The sequence below is a fragment of the Lissotriton helveticus genome, chromosome 7 (genome assembly GCF_964261635.1).
Source record: "Lissotriton helveticus chromosome 7, aLisHel1.1, whole genome shotgun sequence".
NCBI lineage: Eukaryota > Metazoa > Chordata > Amphibia > Caudata > Salamandridae > Lissotriton > Lissotriton helveticus.
In genome coordinates, this window is record NC_136068.1 from 1,921,626,187 (window position 1) to 1,921,646,281 (window position 20,095).

The 20,095-nt window shown below is 46.0% G+C and overlaps 1 protein-coding gene across 1 annotated transcript in view; it reads left to right on the plus strand.

The window, feature by feature from the left end:
• The window catches only part of LOC144767873 (uncharacterized), a 29,032-nt gene extending 9,665 nt beyond the window's left edge, over nucleotides 1-19,367 (plus strand). The window contains exons 2-3 of the mRNA XM_078651229.1: nucleotides 1,704-1,886; nucleotides 19,259-19,367. Of these exons, the coding sequence (XP_078507355.1) occupies nucleotides 1,704-1,886; nucleotides 19,259-19,344 (269 nt within the window). The 3' untranslated portion in view covers nucleotides 19,345-19,367. The remainder of the gene's footprint in view (nucleotides 1-1,703; nucleotides 1,887-19,258) is intronic.
• Nucleotides 19,368-20,095: the final 728 nt, after the last annotated feature.

Consider the following 20,095-nt stretch of genomic DNA (forward strand, 5'->3'; position numbering starts at 1 on the left):
ATGGGTTAAATCCATCATTCTTTTGCCCTCTACACCACCCCAGTTTAGACCCAGCCATATGCAAATCAGTCTTGACCCTGTGCCTAATGGGAACAGTCCAGACCGAACTGCCAAGTCAGGTCCTCCCTGGACCGGAAACAAGCATCCTGGGACCGGTTTCAGGGTATGTCACCCTTCTTCAGCCAGGCTAGCTTGAATCCAGTGGCAGTCACCTATAACACACCTCTTCCAAGGATTGGTCCCTTATGGAACGACGAACAGATTCCTAAATTAGGATTAGTACATTTTAAAAAACTTTTTTAAAGTCGCACACAGTCCCAATCGCATTTTGCGACAGAAAAAAATATTTTAATTACATTTATTATTATATGATCTTCTATTTCTTTCACTTGGAGACAGCAAGGCGATGGAGTTTCCATTCCAAAAAGACCTGTCCATGTTCTTTGGAATTTAAGGGCTGGACATGTTCACCTGTGGGATTATTTTTTTGGAAGGCAAAATACCTACTTTGTCTGGCTATCTAGGAGCTGTAATAGTAGCTTGAATACACATGCATTCATTCTTTATTTTATTTTATATGTAGTGGGCTTGGCTTAAAGTAGTTATATTTCACCCCAAATAGGAGATTCACAGTCTTTATAATTATCTTAAATTGCATGTGGTTCAGTTACTGGTTTGAGGCACATAGATTAAGAGGCTAATTGTTGGTGGACAGGGTACTCAGCTGCAATGGTGAGAGAGTACCCTTTCTCTTAACATGAAGGCCCGCCTCATTTAGAGTCAGGCGGACCCTCAGATTACTCTATCGCCAACGCCTGTACATACCTCTGACGGAGTAAAGGCTGTCCAATGTTTGGCCATGCGCCTGCAACCATATTTAGATTGGGCGGACACATGGCCAGTTTTCACTGCCCACCACAGCCATGAAAAACTGGTGGTAGTGGGCAGTGAAAACTTTTAAATGAACCCCATGCCATGAAGACTAAGTTGCAAGTTTGATGCACGGGTCCAATATGTTGACAGAGCAATCCGTAAAACTTACAATGTATTTCCAATAATCGCCGTGACAGCGGCTGCTGAAAATGCTCTAGATGTCTGCAGGAGCAGCGAAGGTAACTCCGCCCACCAATAAGTAAACCAGCCCAAGAGTACCTAAGGAGGTAGTGCAGTTTTTCTGAAGGGAGTTGGATATGTCCTGGATTCCTTAAACCGGACTTCCATAAAGTTACTGAAAACAATAGACGATGGGCCTCATTTATATCTCGACCGACAGGTTACACCATCACAACGGTGACAGCAATGCCGTCCGCCGATATATAAATCCCATAGGCTATAATGGGATTTAAATTTCGGCAGACAGGATATCCATCACCGTTGTGGTGCAGTAACCCGTCTGCCGAGATCTAAATCAGGCCCAATATCTCTAAAAGACCTTTCATGACCCATTACCCCTGTTGGCTTTGGAGATTTTTTGCTAAGTAATCATTTTATAAATCTCATACATGTATACATATATACATACATACAAGACAAGAGAATTTCCTGCCCCATGTCACTGGCAGTTTCCCCAAGCCCTTCACATCAACACTCAACCCGATCATTGTCAAGAGCCTGGTTCCGAACTGTGGCAAGAAGGGGATCCGGGGAAAGTTGGATTCGACGATTTGATGGCATTGATGGTTCTAACTATTTCTCTCTTTCAGGTACCAGCGTTGCGGAACCACGTAAAGGGAAGTGCCCGGGTGTGAACGAAGTCACCGTCTGCCAACCAATTCCAGATAGTGACAAAGAAAAATGCAAGCCCTGTGAGGATGACCAGGAGTGTGATGGCAGCTTCAAGTGCTGCCCCTTCTCTGAGCAAAACAAATGCCTGCTTCCAATATTCAGTGAGTCATTTTCCAGCACCTCCCAGACTTGGTTAGCAATATGATTTGATAAAGAGAAGGCCATTGTAGGACACCCACATCCATACAATGCCGAAACGTCTGTGTATATCATAGCACACGCACAGACCTGAGCTCCAGAGTCTGCTGAGGTCCAAAAGATCTCCGCAGTAGTCACCTGCTGCAGGCGGTGCCCTGGGAACACCACACAAGATTCACAATGTAGTTTCCTCTCTGATGAAAACTGACAAGTGACTTGTTTGTTCAAGTGTCACAAGAGAGAGAACTTGTAAATATGTTAATCATCTGTTAACTCAATGATCAAGAAGGGGTTTCCACATTTGTTTGGATTTGTAAAAGATCCCTCACCCGCTGGTTGCACTAGTGGCATGCTCCATCATAGGGTTCCCACCCAGTATGCCTGGTGTATATGGCTGCGCTTCAACGCTTACGTTATAGCTGAGCGAGTTGTTATTAAGGGATCTGGGGCCAGATGTAGGAGCCCTAATACCGGCCGTTTCCGACCGGTATTAGGGTTTACAGATGTAGAGGGCTTAAAATGACAGAATCGGTATATTTACCGATTCGGTAAAATTACCGATTCGGTAAATTACCGAATCGGTAAATATACAGATTCTGTAATTACAAATGTAGGTGGCACACTTTACAGTGCCACAGGCCCTTAAGAGTCGGTATTTTACCACACAATCCTATTGTGTGGTAAAATACCGAATTCAGGTGTGCATGCACATCTGTGCATGCACACCTGTGCAATGTGACACACAGACATGCCCTTAGGGCATGTATGTGTGCCACATGGGACACAAGCCTGTACTTGGGGTGCTAGAGGGTGTCAAAGTGACACCCCCTGCACCCTTGCAGGATTCGGTATTTACCGATTCTGTAAATACAGAATCGGTATTTCCCATTGATTCCTATGGGCTTCAAAGCCCATAGGAATCAATGGGAAATACCGATTCTGTATTTACAGAATCGGTAAATACCGAATTTTACAGATTCGGTAATTCAGATTTTAAAATTACCTACATCTGCCCCCTTCCCATTTACAGACTCTTAAATACCAAATCGGTAAAATTCGGTATTTAAGAGTCTGTAAATGGGAATTACCCACATCTAGCCCTTAATGTTTTAATATTACCTGCAGGTATCCCTTCTTTATGTGAACATATTATCTTTGGGAACCTTCGGTAAGGTTGAAAATAACAAACCTTGATGTGGTTGTAAATATCATGAGCTCCCACAACAGCACCTCCATCAATCATTGGTGCCACTGAAGGTCAAGTGGCCTTCTTCAGGGCCAGTGATTTACCAGGATCCCGATCTGTAGTTATGTCTGGTGTAGAACACAAACTTGTGTACCTGTGATTAATTTGCATTCATCATGCTATTTTTCCTATTTCTTACGGTTTCGATTCCCTCATCACAAGATAATTTACTGTTAAGACTATAAAAAAGCAGAAACATAATTATTTTTAATTATAGTATTTCTGGGAATCTATGCGAAAGGCACTCCTGCTCACTTTGTACACCACTCTGTAAGTTCTAGGTGTGCACAAAGAGGGAGTTACTCGAGGTTATTTGGGCCTGATTCACAGAACTAACTTAAGACAAAATCCTAAACGTACTACCATTTTGGTATTCACAGAAGGCACTTACTCATTTTGATATTCACAGAAGGCACTTACTCATCAATGAGTAAGTGACTTCTGTGAATACCAAAATGAGTAAGTTACTCAAAATGAGTAAGTTACTCAAGTTCAAGTTCAAAATACCTTTATTCGAATTTCATAAAATTCATAAAAGTACCACATTAAAACAATTCAGTTACATAACAGATAAAAATTACAGTGTTCATAATTGTTAAAAATCTAATGCAACTCTCAAAAGACTATTTTCAGGGATTTTCCATCATTTTACGTACACGTGTTATAAGTCTCAAAAAAGTGCTAGTGCGAAAGATTAATTAATCTGTGTCCAGGGAAAGCAACATTATATAAGACTCCCCCAGTGAAAGGGGTCCTTGTTTTCTAAAATAGGGAGTTAAAAACTATTTAATGTATTTTAGATAAAATTTACAGAAGAATAGAAAGTGCAGATCATTCTGTTTGCTAATGCCATCACACGGACATGGATTATATTGTGTTGTATGTTGGTAACCCAAGGGAAAGCCCAGTAAAAATACTGAGCCCGCCCTTAGGCGAAACAACAATGATCTCTCCCAATTGGTCATGGGTAAAGTAAGGTAGGGCGGAAGTGGTCTCCTACATAATTCATTCCCCATGTAGCTCACAACAGTTGATTTGAGAATTTCCCTTTCCTTTCGTTCAGAGTTATAAAGTGTGTACAGTGCTTGTTTGACCTCGATTTTGTCTTTAGGCTCAATCCTGCTTGGGTCGGAGAAAAGATCTCCTTTGTCCACGGCACTCAATGTTTTTAAAACACCCGCAAGCCAGGGGATCGCCAAGCCATGGTCACATTTGAGACAGTCTTTTATAATATTTTGCGTTAAAGTGGCTGAATTATTTCTCCAAATCCTGATCCAGAATATAGCTGGCCTAGTTCTAATAAAGTCACATACATAAGGGAGGTTTAATTCCCCATGACAGATAAATTCGGAAGATGAGATTGGGGCGCCCAGTATTTTCCTGCAAAATCGTCTTTCTTCTCGCTGGATACTTGGACTTTTTCCCAATCTCCAGACCTCAGCCCCGTATGTAGCCACAGGTAAGCACTGTAATTAAAAAAAATTTTAAATAGCTCTGGTGGCACCTATTCTTTTTGGGCGAGGCAGGCTCAAAATGGAGTTGTTGGCTTTCGAGAACTTGCCCATGGCGTGGGCCAAATGCCCACTCCATGAACCGTTCGCAGCGAAAGCCAACCCTAAATATAGGAATGTGGTTACAGATTCTAATTTATCTGTCCCTACATGGTGTTGAGCTTTCGTTTCCCGGGCCCACATGGCATAATAAAAGATTTTTTAAAATGTACACGCAGATCTAAGCCGTTTGGTGTACGGCCCATAAGGACCGCATCGTCCGCGTATAATAAAACTGGTACAGGTTGCCCCTGGATTATTGGTACATCACTCGTCACTTGTTTTAAGGTTTTGGCTAAACCATTATTATAAATAATGAACAGCAGGGGTGCTAAAACGCACCCCTGTCTTACCCCCCTACCAATGTTGATAGGTCCAGATACTTCTCCACCCATCCCAATCCTAACTTGTGCCTTGAGATCAGTATGGAGGTAGGCCAGGAAGTTAACAAGGGCCTCATCCAGACCATAATTCAAGAGGATTGCCCAAAGTTTAGATCTATTCACTAGATCAAACGCAGATGAAAGATCCATAAACGCAAGGTAAATAGGAGATGATCGGGCAACAGTATACTTATCAATTATCAATTTTAAATTCAAGCATTACTCAACCGTCCCCACCTTGCTCCTGAATCCCATCTGACACTGGTCCAATATGCCCGTATCTTCAGTCCACTCAACCACTCTATTATAGATGACTCGCCCCAAAATTTTTAAGGTATTATCCAAAAGGGAGATCGGACGATAGTTCACTGGGTCCGATCTCTCGCTCTTTTTAAAAATTGGGACTATGGTACTGGTTGCCCAAGTAGTGGGCATGGGCACTGTTGGCAGACTGTTGAAGACATTAAGGAGGATTGGTGCCCATAGGTATGGGGTATGTTTGATAACATCAATGGGCAGTCCATCAGGACCGGGGGCCTTATTCCCAAGGCTCTCTTTAATAGCTATTACCACCTCATGGAGATCGATCCCTAAGCCGCGAAGCTGTCCTGGGCAAAACTAGTTAATTCCTCGAGAGGTGCAGCATAGATTTTGGAGAAATGGGCCTCCCAAGAATCGCTGGTTATATTGCAACTAATTGGGGTTAGTTGTTTACCCATTTCTCGCGTTTTTCTGACGGCTGACCAGAAGGGGCCACTGCTTTTCAGGTTTGCCCTTCCAACCAGCGACTCCCACTGTTCTGTCAATAGAGCAGCCTTTCTTTCAGCTATTTTAAGTTTATAACATTACCTGGCTGCCTGTACCTCCATTATGCACCTTGGTTTGGTGGTTAGTGCCCTGCGTAATTCCCTGTTTGCTGATGAGCAGGCGGAGTCAAACCACCTTGGCTCTTTCCCTTCCTTTGGTAACGGAACTGACAAAGAAGTTTTTATAACTAGACACAATTTACCGAAGTCGGCGATTATCCTGTGACAGTTCCCATCCATAGATAAACAGGAGTTGATTAACTGGGGATGTTCCCTTTTTACACTTTCCAATAATACCCCACTGTCAACTCCCCTCCATTTTAGTCGCAGGCCATCACCTGAGGGTGTAATGTCTCTTGCGCCATTTAAATTAGCGTATACCTGGCTAGGGCCTAGGTGCAGAGTCACTGTTAGGGGATTATGATCCCCAAACGATGTTTCCGTCACTGTGGATTTTGTTACGCGATCTATCAAATGGGGGGACATAAAGATAAAATCAATGGTGGAAAAGCAATCCCTGCCTCTGAATGTGGGAGCATGACGTGCTAGGAGTGTAACATTTATCTATAGCATTACTGAGAGTATGCTCAGTTAATATATTAGCTAATTCAATACCCCTTCGTTCGGCTTGATCTAAATGATTTCTATCCTCAGTCCTCCTGTGTTTCTAAGCTGGTTTCAAGGTTTCGTAAGGTCTTAGAGACTGCTTCAAAATTCTTACTAGGTACCGAATGAAAATCATTATTATAAAAATTAATTAAATAAATCCGGGTCTTTCGCTTGAATTCCAAGATCTGTATGTTCGAATTCCCTCTCGATAAATCTCTAATTGTGCCACCTGCCAATATCTTGATCCCAATAAACAAGCCTCCCACTGCGCGACTAAAATCAGGCTTGGGTGCTGTCACGCTAAAACAATGGTAGCCCTCTATATATAAATTCCCAACAGCCCATGTCTCCTGAAACATAATAATGTCTTTTCCATCCAATAGCTGGACCCATTGTGGGTCTGACAGTCTTGGTTCTAACCCCGCCACGTTCCAGCTAAGAATTGGCAAGTCACAGTGGTTGGAGTGGCTAGTTGGGTTGCTCCTAACACTTGTAACTATACTCCGCTTAGAGTTAGTTACTGTAGGAGTTACATCCTCTTGTGTGGCTATGGATGTGACAGTGTGGTGGTGCGCTACTATTTCCTGGGTTGTGTTAGCTTGTGTTGGTAATAGATATTCCTCCTTATCATTGCTCGATTCTTGACATCCAGTATTACCTCCACTATTGCTCAGTCAGTCCTGATCTTCTAAATTTGAGAAGGCGTGTTCAAAACAGTTATAGGTTGGGATGTTATATATGGACCTCAGCTCGTTTTGAGGCGAGTTTCGGTTTAGATTGGTCCTTAAATATGGCCTCTCTCCAGGGTTATACTGGCGCATAATGGGAAGGTTTGGGTGTGGAATCGGGTAAGCTGGAAATGTGGTCTGGTGGCAGTGAGCAGGGCCGTTCATAAAACTAAGATCTTGGTTCAATTGATACATTGGGAATTTATTCCTGATACCAAGATTCAGATCCTGATAGTACTCAGCCGGGTTATTCCCGGGATTGGAGTTTGGGGCTATTAGGTGTCTATAAAAATAGCCCAGGGGGAGCAAAGTCGTATTGAATTCCCAAGGTGAGGGCAGTGGGGCGTTAGCAAGTGTTTTTTGAGCCCATTGAGGGGACCTGAAATTTATAATTATACAGTCCCCCTCAAACTTTTTTCTCAAAGGGCCCACCCACCTCACTCTTTGTGCTTGAATAATCTCCCTCGCTCCTTCCATTGGGAAATTACAGTTTACCGATAACCAATGGAGAATCCTATTTTTGAGGGTAATAGGGCACATTGACTAGGACCAACACATACGCCCCGCACTCAGGCGGTAAGCTGATGCGGGTAGGTATCTTCCTCGTGTTGGTTGCCATGTTTTGTTCAGGTTGGATTGTTGGGCGATTTTGTCTAGTTGGAATCCTTTTGCTTTTATCAATATTTTGTTCCGTGCCTTCCAAACGAACTATCTTAGTCATATTAGGGTTAGGGGCATGTTTGGCTAGAGGTGGATTTTTGCTTGTACTTGGTATTGGCAACGGGGGAGTGGGTTTATTGTGACCCTCTGTGTTCATATTAACCACATTGTTTTTGGGCTTAGTCCCACTTAATGTCCCCTCATTGAATGTATTTGTTACAGTCTGCCCTATTCCTAGTTTTGTTACATGGTCATCTAACACTCTCAGACTCTTATCCATATTTCGGATTTGTTGGTTGATCTGCCCTAGAAGGGTAGTCAATAGGGTCTCCATCCTCCCCCAGAATGCTTCGTTCCCCGTCCCTATACTGGCTTCTGTGGTGTGGGTATCTGTTTCGTTAACTATTTAGTTAAATTGGTCTGCCCCCTTATCCCTTCCCCGCTCTACAGAGGCCGGAATCCTCCGACGTTGCTTACGCCCACCCTTGCTTCTCTGTTTTTTTGGCAATAGCTCAGTGTCTAAATGTTTCAATTTTTGCTTGGCTTTTTACCGCCTAGTTCGCACAGGAATCCTGTCACTTTTGTCCCTCTCAGTGTTTGACATATCAAGGTCCGAGCATGGACCAGTGCCATCTAGATTTGCCAGGTCAATAGCCAGTGGTGCACAAGAGTCTTGGCTTATGTTCGTATCAGACCTGAGCATGGTGGGAGTTGATGATAGCCTTCTACCAGTGATAAAATGTTCAGGTGAGGCCGTGCCCGCAATTATGCAGTTTTCATTAGAGCCTGTGCCTGGAAGACCTGCATAGGATGCGGCAAGTATAGAATCCAGTGAATTTTCTTGGATCACAAGAGGGGGCAAACTTGATGGGAGCGAGAAGCGCCTTTCAGTGGTCTGGATAGCTGTTGCAACAACGTCAATGGTCTTCTGGAGCATTTTATCAATGGCAGTTAGACTTGGTCGCGGAGTAGTGGAAGTTGTTGCTGCCAATTTATGTGCATCTTTGGGCTTAGGCACTGCCGGTATTCTTTTCCCCATGATCTAATGTAATCAGGGTTTGCTGTCGGACAAATACTTAAACAGTTTGGTGTTCTCTTGTCACTGACCTGATAACAGTGGGGGTAATCCAGGTAGTAATGACCTACCAAGGGGGGTGGCCCAGCCCGGCCTCCTCCGGCTTCTGAGGGCTGCAGAGGGCCCGCCCTTTGCCCGGGCTTAGCCCGGCGTCCCGCGAGACTGGGGTGACGCCTGCTTTATGCGCCGCCCGGCGCAATGGTGTGGTGTCTGTCCGCCGCTGAGGGAGCCGGGAGATGGAGTTTTTGATGCCCCCCTCCGCACTGCGGCCGCGGGAGATGACTACTGCGGCCGCGGGAGATGACTACTGCGGCGGCGGGAGAGAGACGATTGGGCCGGGAGTCAAGATTACTGTGCCCAGGGTCCAAAGTCCAGGAGCGAGGTAGGCTACACAGTAAGTGCCTTCTGTGAATACCAAAATAAGTAAGTTACTCAAAATGAGTAAGTTACTCATTTTGGTATTCACAGAAGGCACTTGCTCATCAATGAGTAAGTGCCTTCTGTGAATACCAAAATGAGTAAGTTACTCAAAATTAGTAAGTTACTCATTTTGGTATTCACAGAAGGCACTTACTCATTTTGGTATTCACAGAAGGCACTTACTCATTTTGATATTCACAGAAGGCACTTGCTCATCAATGAGTAAGTGCCTTCTGTGAATACCAAAATGTTAGTACGTTTGAGGATTTTGTCTTAAGTCAGTTCTGTGAATCTGACCCTTCGTGATTAGGTGTGAACAAGACAAAAGTTTGTGATACACAAGCAAGATATGCAAAGCGTGAAGTTCTTTGTTTTTCAACCCGTACATGTTTCTTGATAGTATATCTCCCCATACGGGCCTTAGAGTCGTTCAGACCCTATTGTTACACTCTGTGGAAGGAGAGCAAGGTTATGAGCATTGTAGGTTTTTTCACCCCAGTTATAAGTGTAGCACAGTTTCATAGTCTCCCCTCACTATCTTCGTCAAGGTACCTCGCCCGTAGAGGACCAACCGTCACCTCTTAGCTCTGCATGTTGCTGTGCTTCTGTGGATGGTGCTGGATAACCGTTTTCCTGAACTTGTGACGTAGAGTATGACGTGATGACATCATCGCCTAAAGCTCATAAATAACGGAGGGGGCGATATGAGGTGTCCTCATTGTTATGTTTAAGGAAAGGATGTTCCTGTTCTTTTCAATAATCCTAAAAGATTTTCCGTGTATCAAAAAGTGCTTAAAAACACTCGTGTCGATGAGGTTCTTATATACCCAGATAGTGTTTTTGTATTTTATTCCGGAGCGGTACCCATGTAACTTCGATGGAGGTGTGCGGTGATTTATTTCATTAGTTATTAAAAATACTATTCCAGGGTATATTGTCATTCAAGCTCTCTTAATAGGTGGACAATCGGTAGATCCACCATTGTTCCTTTTCGAAGTGCAGAGTTTTTGTAGCAGTTGTTAGATGACAGATACTGCAAGTACCACATGAGCAATGACCTACTTCATTAGGAAGGCACAATCAATTGAGGACAGTATCTCTAATACTCTTGGATCTTCTAGGTCTGATGACAACCAGTGCATCCTCCAAGCTTCTAGCCTGTTTGAAGGGGAACATTGGTTTATCCCATTTTACGAGGTCATGTATTTAAAATGCGCCAATTCCAATAAATAATCTTTTTAATATGGTTGGACGCAATTCTGAAAGGTTTGACACAGGTTAAGCGAATGTCGTCAGTGTATTTTTTATTGTTGTCCAATAGCTCCTGCCTATGTTGTTCTAAGAGGGTTTGTGCTTGTGATTTAAAGTCAGCAACCGTACTGCAATTTCTCCTTAGACGTAAAAACTGTCCATAGAGGAGTTTCTCTTGTAATGGTCTGGGATGAAAGCTGTCAGATTTCAACAGAGTATTCTTATCAGTTGGTTTTCGATAGGTGTTTGTGAGTAGAACCTTGCCTTCTACAAATATCGCGACATCCAAAAACGTCAAGGTTTTCTTAGTTATAGTGAGTGTGAATCTAAGATTAAGAACACAACTGTTCAGCCGTGGGGAAAATGAGAGTAAAATTAATATCCCCATCCCATATTACACAGGCATCACCAACATATCGTCTCCATGTTAATTGATTGACTTTGAAGGCATGAGATGGATTTAGAATTCATTTTCCTTCAAAATCATGGACATACAGGTTCGAGGCATGTGGGCTGCTAAATTCATATCTTAGCATTAGATCGCCGCCTAGTGTTGGGTCCGGATGATCTCACATTGTTGTCCTGGAAGAGTCTTCGAAGTATCCTGAGATAGGTGGCTCCTCCCCTGGACTACAGTGCGCATGGGCATCGGCTCCATCCCCAGATTGTTTTTTTCCGCCATTGGGTTCGGATGCGGTCTCGACTTCTCTCTGTCGGAACCGAGTAAAACTTACTTTTTAAGGCCAAAAGGTCTTGTATTTTATAGCGTCGGTATTGTTTGCGCACGGTCTCGAGTTCTTCCAACTCTTGGAGTCCGATTCAGCGGAGTTTTTCACTCTTCGGACGTCGAGGCCTTCTCATCGCGACACGACCGCAACTTTCCAGCATGGAGCGGAGTCCGTTTAAGTACTGTCCGCTCTGTGGGTCCAAGTACCCACATATAGACCTGCACCCGGTCTGTAACAAGTGCCTTTCACCAGACCATGACGACGGCAAGTGCAAGGCTTGCGCTCAGTTCCGGTCTAAAAAGACTCTTAAGCTCCGGCGCGCGGTGCGCCTGGAGGCCAGACAAGCGGCCCCGGATCCAGAAAACATCTTCGGCGACCAAGAAGAAGATGAACAGGGTCATCATCTCCAGATATCCCCACCCGAAACGGAGGTCGAGGCGGATCCGGTGGACGACGACGGAGTCGCGGATCAAGGCCTTGAATACGTCGACGAGGTAGGGGACGTCGAAGAGATTTATGGGGCCGCGGCAGATAGCTCAGGGGACGAGCTATGCCCCGAAGGTTTCGAGGATCACGATCGGGTCACGGGATCGCCAGTCGGCCTTACCCAAGACCCCGTGCCGCAAGCCACGGCCCCGCCACGGACGTACTTGCTGAGCAGGCCACATCGAAACCGAAACCGAAACCTACGGTGTCGACTACACCTAAAATGGCCGACCCGAAAACGAAACCGAAACTTATGGACTCGAGCGTCCCTAAGATGGCGGCCGGCCCACAGAAAACTACTGCACCCGCCGCATCGGCTCCGTCGACCTCCGGTCCGCAGAAGTCGAAGAAATCGGTCGATTCCAAAGGGTCAAAAGCGGCGCAAGAGGAGGGATCCTCTACAAAGGGTGGTCGGCACGGATCAACCGCAGCGACACCGTCTAAGCACGCCAAGGCCAGCGGCACGGCTCCGGCTACGCCTGGGACTCCGTTAGTCGGTCGCGTAGTGGACACGGAACCGACGCAGGCGCACGGATCGACACCTGGCACATCTGCGCATCGATCCAAGGACTCTGGGTCATCGACAACAGCATCGGCGTCCAAACCTAAGAAAGGACACCATGACGTCGGATCCGAGGGGAAGGTCAAGACATCCTCGTCGGCGCCAAAAGCCACTGTGAGTGAAGCGTCCCCCATCGCCGCTTCGCTACAGAGAATCAGGGACAGGGCCGCTGCTACGTCGGCTCCGTTGCCGTCGCCTCAGACGCCGAAGGACGCTCCGGCAAAGCCTAAGAGTAAGCTTCTCTTCCTTCTGCCCCCGAAAGAGGCTCCGAAGGCCTTTTCCACGAAATCGACGCCAAAGAAGTCGGATTCGTCTACGGCAGGTGCACCTTCAGGTCGAGAACTCGAATCAGAGGACGATTCTGAGCACTTCATCGACGCCAACACAGGCAAATTAACTCTATACAAAAGGAGGATCACTTCAGAGCCTCTGGACTCCTATGTCATCCCACTAAAGAAAAAAAGGGTTCCTCAGGACGCTTCTAACCTCATGGAGCCTATCCAGCCTCCTCCTAGAAGAAGCCCTACTCCCTCACCAGAACAATCTGAGGGTGAGGGATATGATGAAGAGGACCAGTACACCTTCCCCATCAATGAACCAGATGCACATCCAGATGCATATGATGACATTGGTAACCAAGGCACCCAGAGTGTGGGGCAAGACCCACAACCTTTCAGTGCACGTGCATCCCCAACAGAGGATTCTGCAGGATTTCATGCACTAATTGAGAGGGCAGCTGCTAATCATGATGTGGACATGCATGCTGACCCGGTTGAAGAAGACTTTCTCTTTGACACCTTTTCAGTCTCTGAAAGGACTGTAAAGACACTGCCTATGCTCAAGGGAGTCCTCAAACATGCTGCGGACATCTTCAAAGAACCTACCAGGGCGAGAGTGGTCAATCCACGTATTGAGAAAAAGTACAGACCAGCACCTGCAGACCCTGCATACATTCGGGGACAGTTGCCGCTAGACTCCCTGGTGGTCGCCAATGCCCGCAAAAGGGCCAACTCCCAAACAACGGGTGAAGCTCCTCCCCCGGATAAGGAGTCCAAAGTGCTAGAGGCAGGGGGCAAAAGAGTAGCTGCACAGGCTGCTAACTTTTGGCGTATTTCTAATACACAAGCACTCTTAGCACGTTACGATAGGGCGCATTATGACACCCTAGAGCAGATTGTACAACACCTGCCTCCACAGTTTCAAGAGGGCACAAAACTGCTTATAGAGGAAGGCAAATTAATCTCCAACGCAGCCATCAAGTGTGCACTTGACGCCGCAGACACAGCAGCTAGGGCGATCAACACTAGCGTCATGCTGAGACGACAAGCTTGGCTCCGCATATCTGGGTTTAAACCTGATATTCAAACAACCATCCTTAATCAGCCAGTCAATCCTGATCGACTGTTTGGTCCAGATGTTGACACCACCCTCGAAAAGATAAAAAAGGACACAGAAACTGCTAAGTCCATGGGGGCCCTACAGTCACAACAGTTTCGTGGCAATAATTTTCGTCGCTCAGGTGCACGTGGAGTCACCAGAGGACAAATGGGTCAACAATCGCAATTCTCAAGAGGTGGAGCACAATCCTCGTTCACAAAACAGAACAAGGGAGGTTACAGAAATAACAGCAACAGAGGTCGCGGCAGAGGAAACAACAACTCCCGCTCCTCTACCCCAAACAAACAGTGACTCTCTGTCACTGCCCCCCGACCACTTAACACCTGTCGGGGGGAGACTGCAGCAGTTCCTGCCCGTCTGGAGAAACATCACCACAGACAGGTGGGTGCGACAACTTGTACAGTACGGTTATTGTCTAGAGTTAAAATCCACTCCACCCAACATTCCACCAAGGCAACGGCCTATGTCCGCAGAGCACTTGCACTTATTGCAGCAGGAGGTAGTGGTGATGCTGCAAAAAGGCGCAATCGAGCTCGTGCCGGTGGAGGAGGAAGGCACAGGGGTGTACTCCCTGTACTTCCTTATTCCAAAGAAGGACGGATCTCTCAGACCCATTCTAGATCTACGTCCCCTCAACCTGTATATACTGTCAGAACATTTCCATATGCTCACACTGCAACAGATTCTTCCCTTGTTAAACCAAGGGGACTTCTTAGCAACCTTAGATCTCAAGGATGCTTATTTCCACATTCCACTACACCCGTCCCACAGGAAATACCTCAGGTTCACTATTCAAGGCAGGCATTACCAGTTCAAGGTCCTACCCTTCGGAGTCACCACAGCCCCAAAGGTGTTTACCAAGTGTCTGGCGACAGTAGCAGCGCACCTCAGGAGGCAGAACATCCATGTCTACCCCTACCTAGACGACTGGCTCGTTCAAGCCAAGTCGGAACAACAGTGCGCCGCGGACATGTCGACTACCATTCACCTCCTTCACAATCTAGGCTTCTCGCTGAACTACCCAAAGTCGCATCTACAGCCGGCACATGTCCGGCAGTTTCTAGGTGCGACAATCAATACCCTGACGGCCATGGCTCAACCAAACCAAGTCAGGATAGACAGCATGCAGTCTCTAATCCAGAAGTTCAGACCACAACACTCGCTTCCAGCGAGAGTGTTCATGCAGTTGATAGGCATGATGGCCTCCTGCATCTTCATAGTCCCTCACGCACGGTTACATATGCGCCCGCTCCAGGAGTGCTTAGCGAATCAGTGGACACAGGCTCAGGGAAGTTTAACAGACCTAGTGTTGGTTACCAGTCGGGCATACGACTCTCTGCATTGGTGGACTCCACACAACCTTTGCAAGGGCCGACTGTTCCAGGAGCCAGTGCCACAGATTATCCTGACAACGGACGCATCTCTCCAGGGATGGGGAGCTCATCTGCTCACTTACACAGTGCAGGGACTATGGACGACGCAGCAACAGAAGATGCACATCAACTATCTGGAACTGATGGCAATCTTCATGGCGATCAAGTCCTTCATTGTACATCTGTGCAACAAGGTAGTGTTAGTCCGGACGGACAACATGACCGCGATGTACTACATTCAAAAGCAGGGAGGCACCCACTCGCCACAGCTGTCTCATCTGGCTCAGAGCATGTGGAAGTGGGCCATTCAGAGGAACATTTTCCTCATGGCAGAACACCTCCCGGGAAAGGACAATCAGATGGCGGATCTGCTCAGCAGGTACAGCCATCAAATGCACGAGTGGGAGATACACCCATCTGTCCTCCACCCGTACTTCCAGCAGTGGGGTCATCCGGAGATAGACCTGTTTGCCACAAAAGAAAACGCAAAATGCCAACACTTTGCCGCCAGGTTCCCTCACCCACAGTCGCAGGGGAATGCGATATGGATGAACTGGTCAGGCAAATTTGCGTACGCTTTTCCGCCAGCCCCTCTGATACCGCTGGTCGCAAGAAAGCTAAGGCAGCACGCAATGACTCTCATCCTAGTTGCTCCAACGTGGGCGCGCAAGCATGGTACACCACGTTCCTCGAACTCTCAGTGGTGCCGCATCAAAGACTGCGCCTCACGCCCAGTCTTTTGACGCAGAACCATGGAGAAATTCAGCATCCAGATCCGCAACAGCTCAACCTGGCGATCTGGCTCCTGAAGTCCTAGAGTTTGGATACCTTAACCTACCTCCAGAATGCATGGACATCATCAAGGAGGCAAGGAAGCCAACTACCAGAGCATGCCATGCTGCGAAATGGAAGCGTTTTGTCATTTACTGTACTGCCAATGACATCAACCCGCTAGATGCATCTATCCCTGACATCATTTGCTATCTGTTGCATCTTTACAAGTGCAATCTAGCGTACACTTCCATTCGGATACATCTATCCGCCATAGCGGCTTATCTTCAGAACAGGCAGCACCTCTCTGTCTTCAGAGTGCCTGCCATTAAAGCCTTTCTTGAAGGCCTGAAACAAGTCATTCCCCCAAGAACACCACCAGCTCCGGTGTGGAACCTCAATGTGGTCCTCACCAGACTGATGGGACCACCTTTTGAGCCACTGCACTCATGTGATCTCCAGTTCCTAACGTGGAAAGTGGCTTTCCTAATAGCTATTACGTCACTGAGGCGTGTTAGTGAGCTACAAGCGCTCACAATCCAAGAGCCATTCATTCAGATTCATCCAAATAGGGTAGTGCTACGCACTAACCCCAAATTCCTTCCGAAGGTGGTGTCACAGTTTCATCTCAACCAAACTATTGACTTGCCGGCATTCTTTCAAAACCCACAAACGGTGGCGGAAAGAATGCTCCATACCTTAGATGTACGGAGGGCGTTGATGTACTACATAGACAGGACACAACCCTTTAGAAAGACAAAACAACTTTTTGTTGCCTTCGCACCACAACACAAAGGCAACCCTATTTCCAAAGCAGGAATAGCCAGGTGGATTGTTAAGTGCATCCAGATATGTTATCAAAAGGCCAAGCGCACTTTAACGATACCCCCAAGGGCGCACTCCACACGCAAATTGGGGGCATCCATGGCTTTCCTAGGGAACATTCCTTTAGAGGATATTTGCAGAGCAGCCACGTGGGTTACACCACATACCTTTACAAAACACTACTGTGTTGATGTACATTCCAAGCAGCAAGCTGCTGTAGGACAGGCTGTTCTCAAAACACTTTTTCAGGTTTCTGCAGCTGGCACAGGCAACCGCCGCTGATGGAGGGACTGCTATGTATTCTATGCTAAGATATGAATTTAGCAGCCCACATGCCTCGAACTGAATATGCTACTTACCAGTATGCATCTGTTCTTGGCATGTAGGGCTGCTAACATTCATATCGCCCACCCTCCTCCCCGGTGCCTGTCGCAGCTGCAGATATACTATTGTATTCAATCACTAGCATGGACATCCTTTACACTTTTCACTCCATCTTCTGCCACAATGGCGAAAAACAATCTGGGGATGGAGCCGATGCCCATGCGCACTGTAGTCCAGGGGAGGAGCCACCTATCTCAGGATACTTCGAAGACTCTTCCAGGACAACAATGTGAGATCATCCGGACCCAACACTAGGCGGCGATCTAATGCTAAGATATGAATGTTAGCAGCCCTACATGCCAAGAACAGATGCATACTGGTAAGTAGCATATTCATTCCACTACACTTGGGGTGAAGGCACTCCCCATGGAAGTTCCCTGTATTTTCAAGTAAAAAGTGCTTTCAAATTAAAAAAAAGTTCTCTGCAAGCACCAGTCTTGCACACTCAAAGACCAATCTATGTATGTCATATATTCCCAATCCTCTCTCTCAAGGGTTGCGTGTATCACGTGGAGCGTATCATCCCATGGTAAACTAGTGTAAAGGCTTTCAATGCCCAGACAAGTAACACATTCCCATCAGAATTAAATTCTATCTCTTTAAGTTGCTTTAAGAGATATTTGGTGTCCTTGAGATGTATGGGAGTATTTTGTACCAATAGTTTTAGAAACAAATCACAAAACCATGGCAAAGGTTCCAATAAGGAACTAAAGCCTGATGCAATGGGACATCTCAGAGGTGGGGATCTGTTCTTGTGTATTTTTAGAATCATGCAGAAATAGGGTGTTACTGGATTGGTGGTTTTGAGTAATTCTGCTTCTTTTTTCGATGTTTCTTGTGTCTTTTCCAAAAATGCTTTTAGTTTTAACTTCCTGCAAAAATTGGCCAGTTCACAGTGGAGATGCACCTTTGAAGACCTGTAGGCCAGACTTCACAATCCATACTATAGTCATGCGGTCAGTGGAGAGTAACCAGGAGGGCGAGAATCTGTTCTAGGCACTAAAAATTTGGATGAGATCCAACCACCTTGGCAGCTAGAAGATCTGTAAAGACTATACACGAGCGATTCCACAAGATTCCCTCCAAAAAGTACAGGAACATATTGAGGTACCTGACCGAGCCACCCTTCGAGCACTGTTTCAGTTTTGATGCCATTGTGTCTGATCAGCTGGAACAGACAGAGGCCTGGTGTCAACAAAGGCAGGATGGTGAGGGAGAAGGACACAGGCAAAGTAGGGCTATGAGGGGGACGTAAGGGGACAATGATTGAGAAAGAAAAAAAACACAGGGGCCGATTCACAGATCTAATCTGAGGAAAAATCCTAAACTGACTACTTTTGGCATTCACAGAAGGCATTTAGTAGTCTTAAATTGGGATTTTGTCTTAAATTAGGATTTTGTCTTAAATTAGGATTTTGTCTTAAATTAGGATTTTGTCTTAAATTAGGATTTTGTCTTAAATTAAATTTAAGTTAAACTAAAGTTTGTCTTAAGACAAAATCCTAATTTAAGACTACTAAATGCCTTCTGTGAATACCAAAAGTAGTACGTTTACGATTTTGTCTCAGATTAGTTCTGTGAATCGCTCCACAGTGAACAAAAACAGGAAGGGACAGATGGTGGTACTGGAAACAGCACAGAGCTTGAGGCCCATACAGTGAAAAAGTTAATGACAGGAGGCAAGGATATCTTGCTCTTGTAGCTGCCAGTTTGGAAAAGTCCTGCAGGAAATTAAGAGCAGAGTGGTGAAAAAGAGGATTCTGATCCCCCTGTAGCATAGCCAGTAACACAGAGATAATCCAAAGTATGGGCTTCCCTAAGTAACAGCTACATTTCATCAGGGTTAAGACAATTGATAGAGGATACTCCCCTGGGCGTCACCTCACTGACTGCAAACCAGAGACTAGACGCTGCATTGAGGAGGCAGAGCCCGGGCGCCCGTACACAGGAGCCGCCATTATGACAGCCACGCGTCATGCGAGAAGGGGGCTTGTAAGGGGGATATTCCCCTCTGGCCTCAGGGCCCTGTTGATCAGATTCCCCACCATCTCATCTTATGATTTGTTTTTTATATTCTAAGAGAACCCTTGTGAAGAGGACAATGACTGCCCGGAAGTGCTGAAATGCTGTGCGGGGACCTGCACGGACACGTGCGAGACGTACTAACGCAATGTCTCACCAGGGTACGTATGACAGCGGCACTTTTGAGATGCTACAGAAAAGTAACACCATTGTTGATCTGAGAATTTCTATCTGCTTTCTGTGTGTGTTGGGGGTGGTGTGTGCGGGAATTGGGCGGCTCTGCGACTGGGTTCAACTGTGTTAGACAGCGCTGTCCTTGTTCATACTGAATAAGATACATATCACCTCCCAATAGGAAGACTCTGGCCCATATGCATGAAACTTTGGTTTTGTGATTGTCAAATAGCGATTTTTAGAGAATCACAAAATGCTATGTATGTAGGATTTGCAAATAATTTTGCGAATCCTACATATTCCTAAATTGCTAATCGCAAATTGCAATTTGCAATTAAGGAATACCTCCCCATTCATTCCTATGAGCCTAGAGGCCCATAGAAATGAATGGGAAGACATTCTCAATTTGTGATTCTCAATTAGAGAATCGCAAATTGAGAATACAATTTCAAGGGTGCCAGGGTGTCAAAAGGACACCCTGTTGCACCCCTGAAATGCACATGTGTGCACTTGTGGCACACATACATGCCCTAAGGGCATGTATGTGTGCCACATGGCACTTTGAAAAATGCAAAAAAGTGCATTTGTAAAAGAAATCGCAAATTACCACCAACTTGAAGTTGGTGGTAATTTGAGATTCCATAGGGCCAAATTGCACTTTTTCTGGGCCTCTTACATTGCATTTAAGGAATCGCAATTTGCTGCTAGCCCTGGCTTGCCC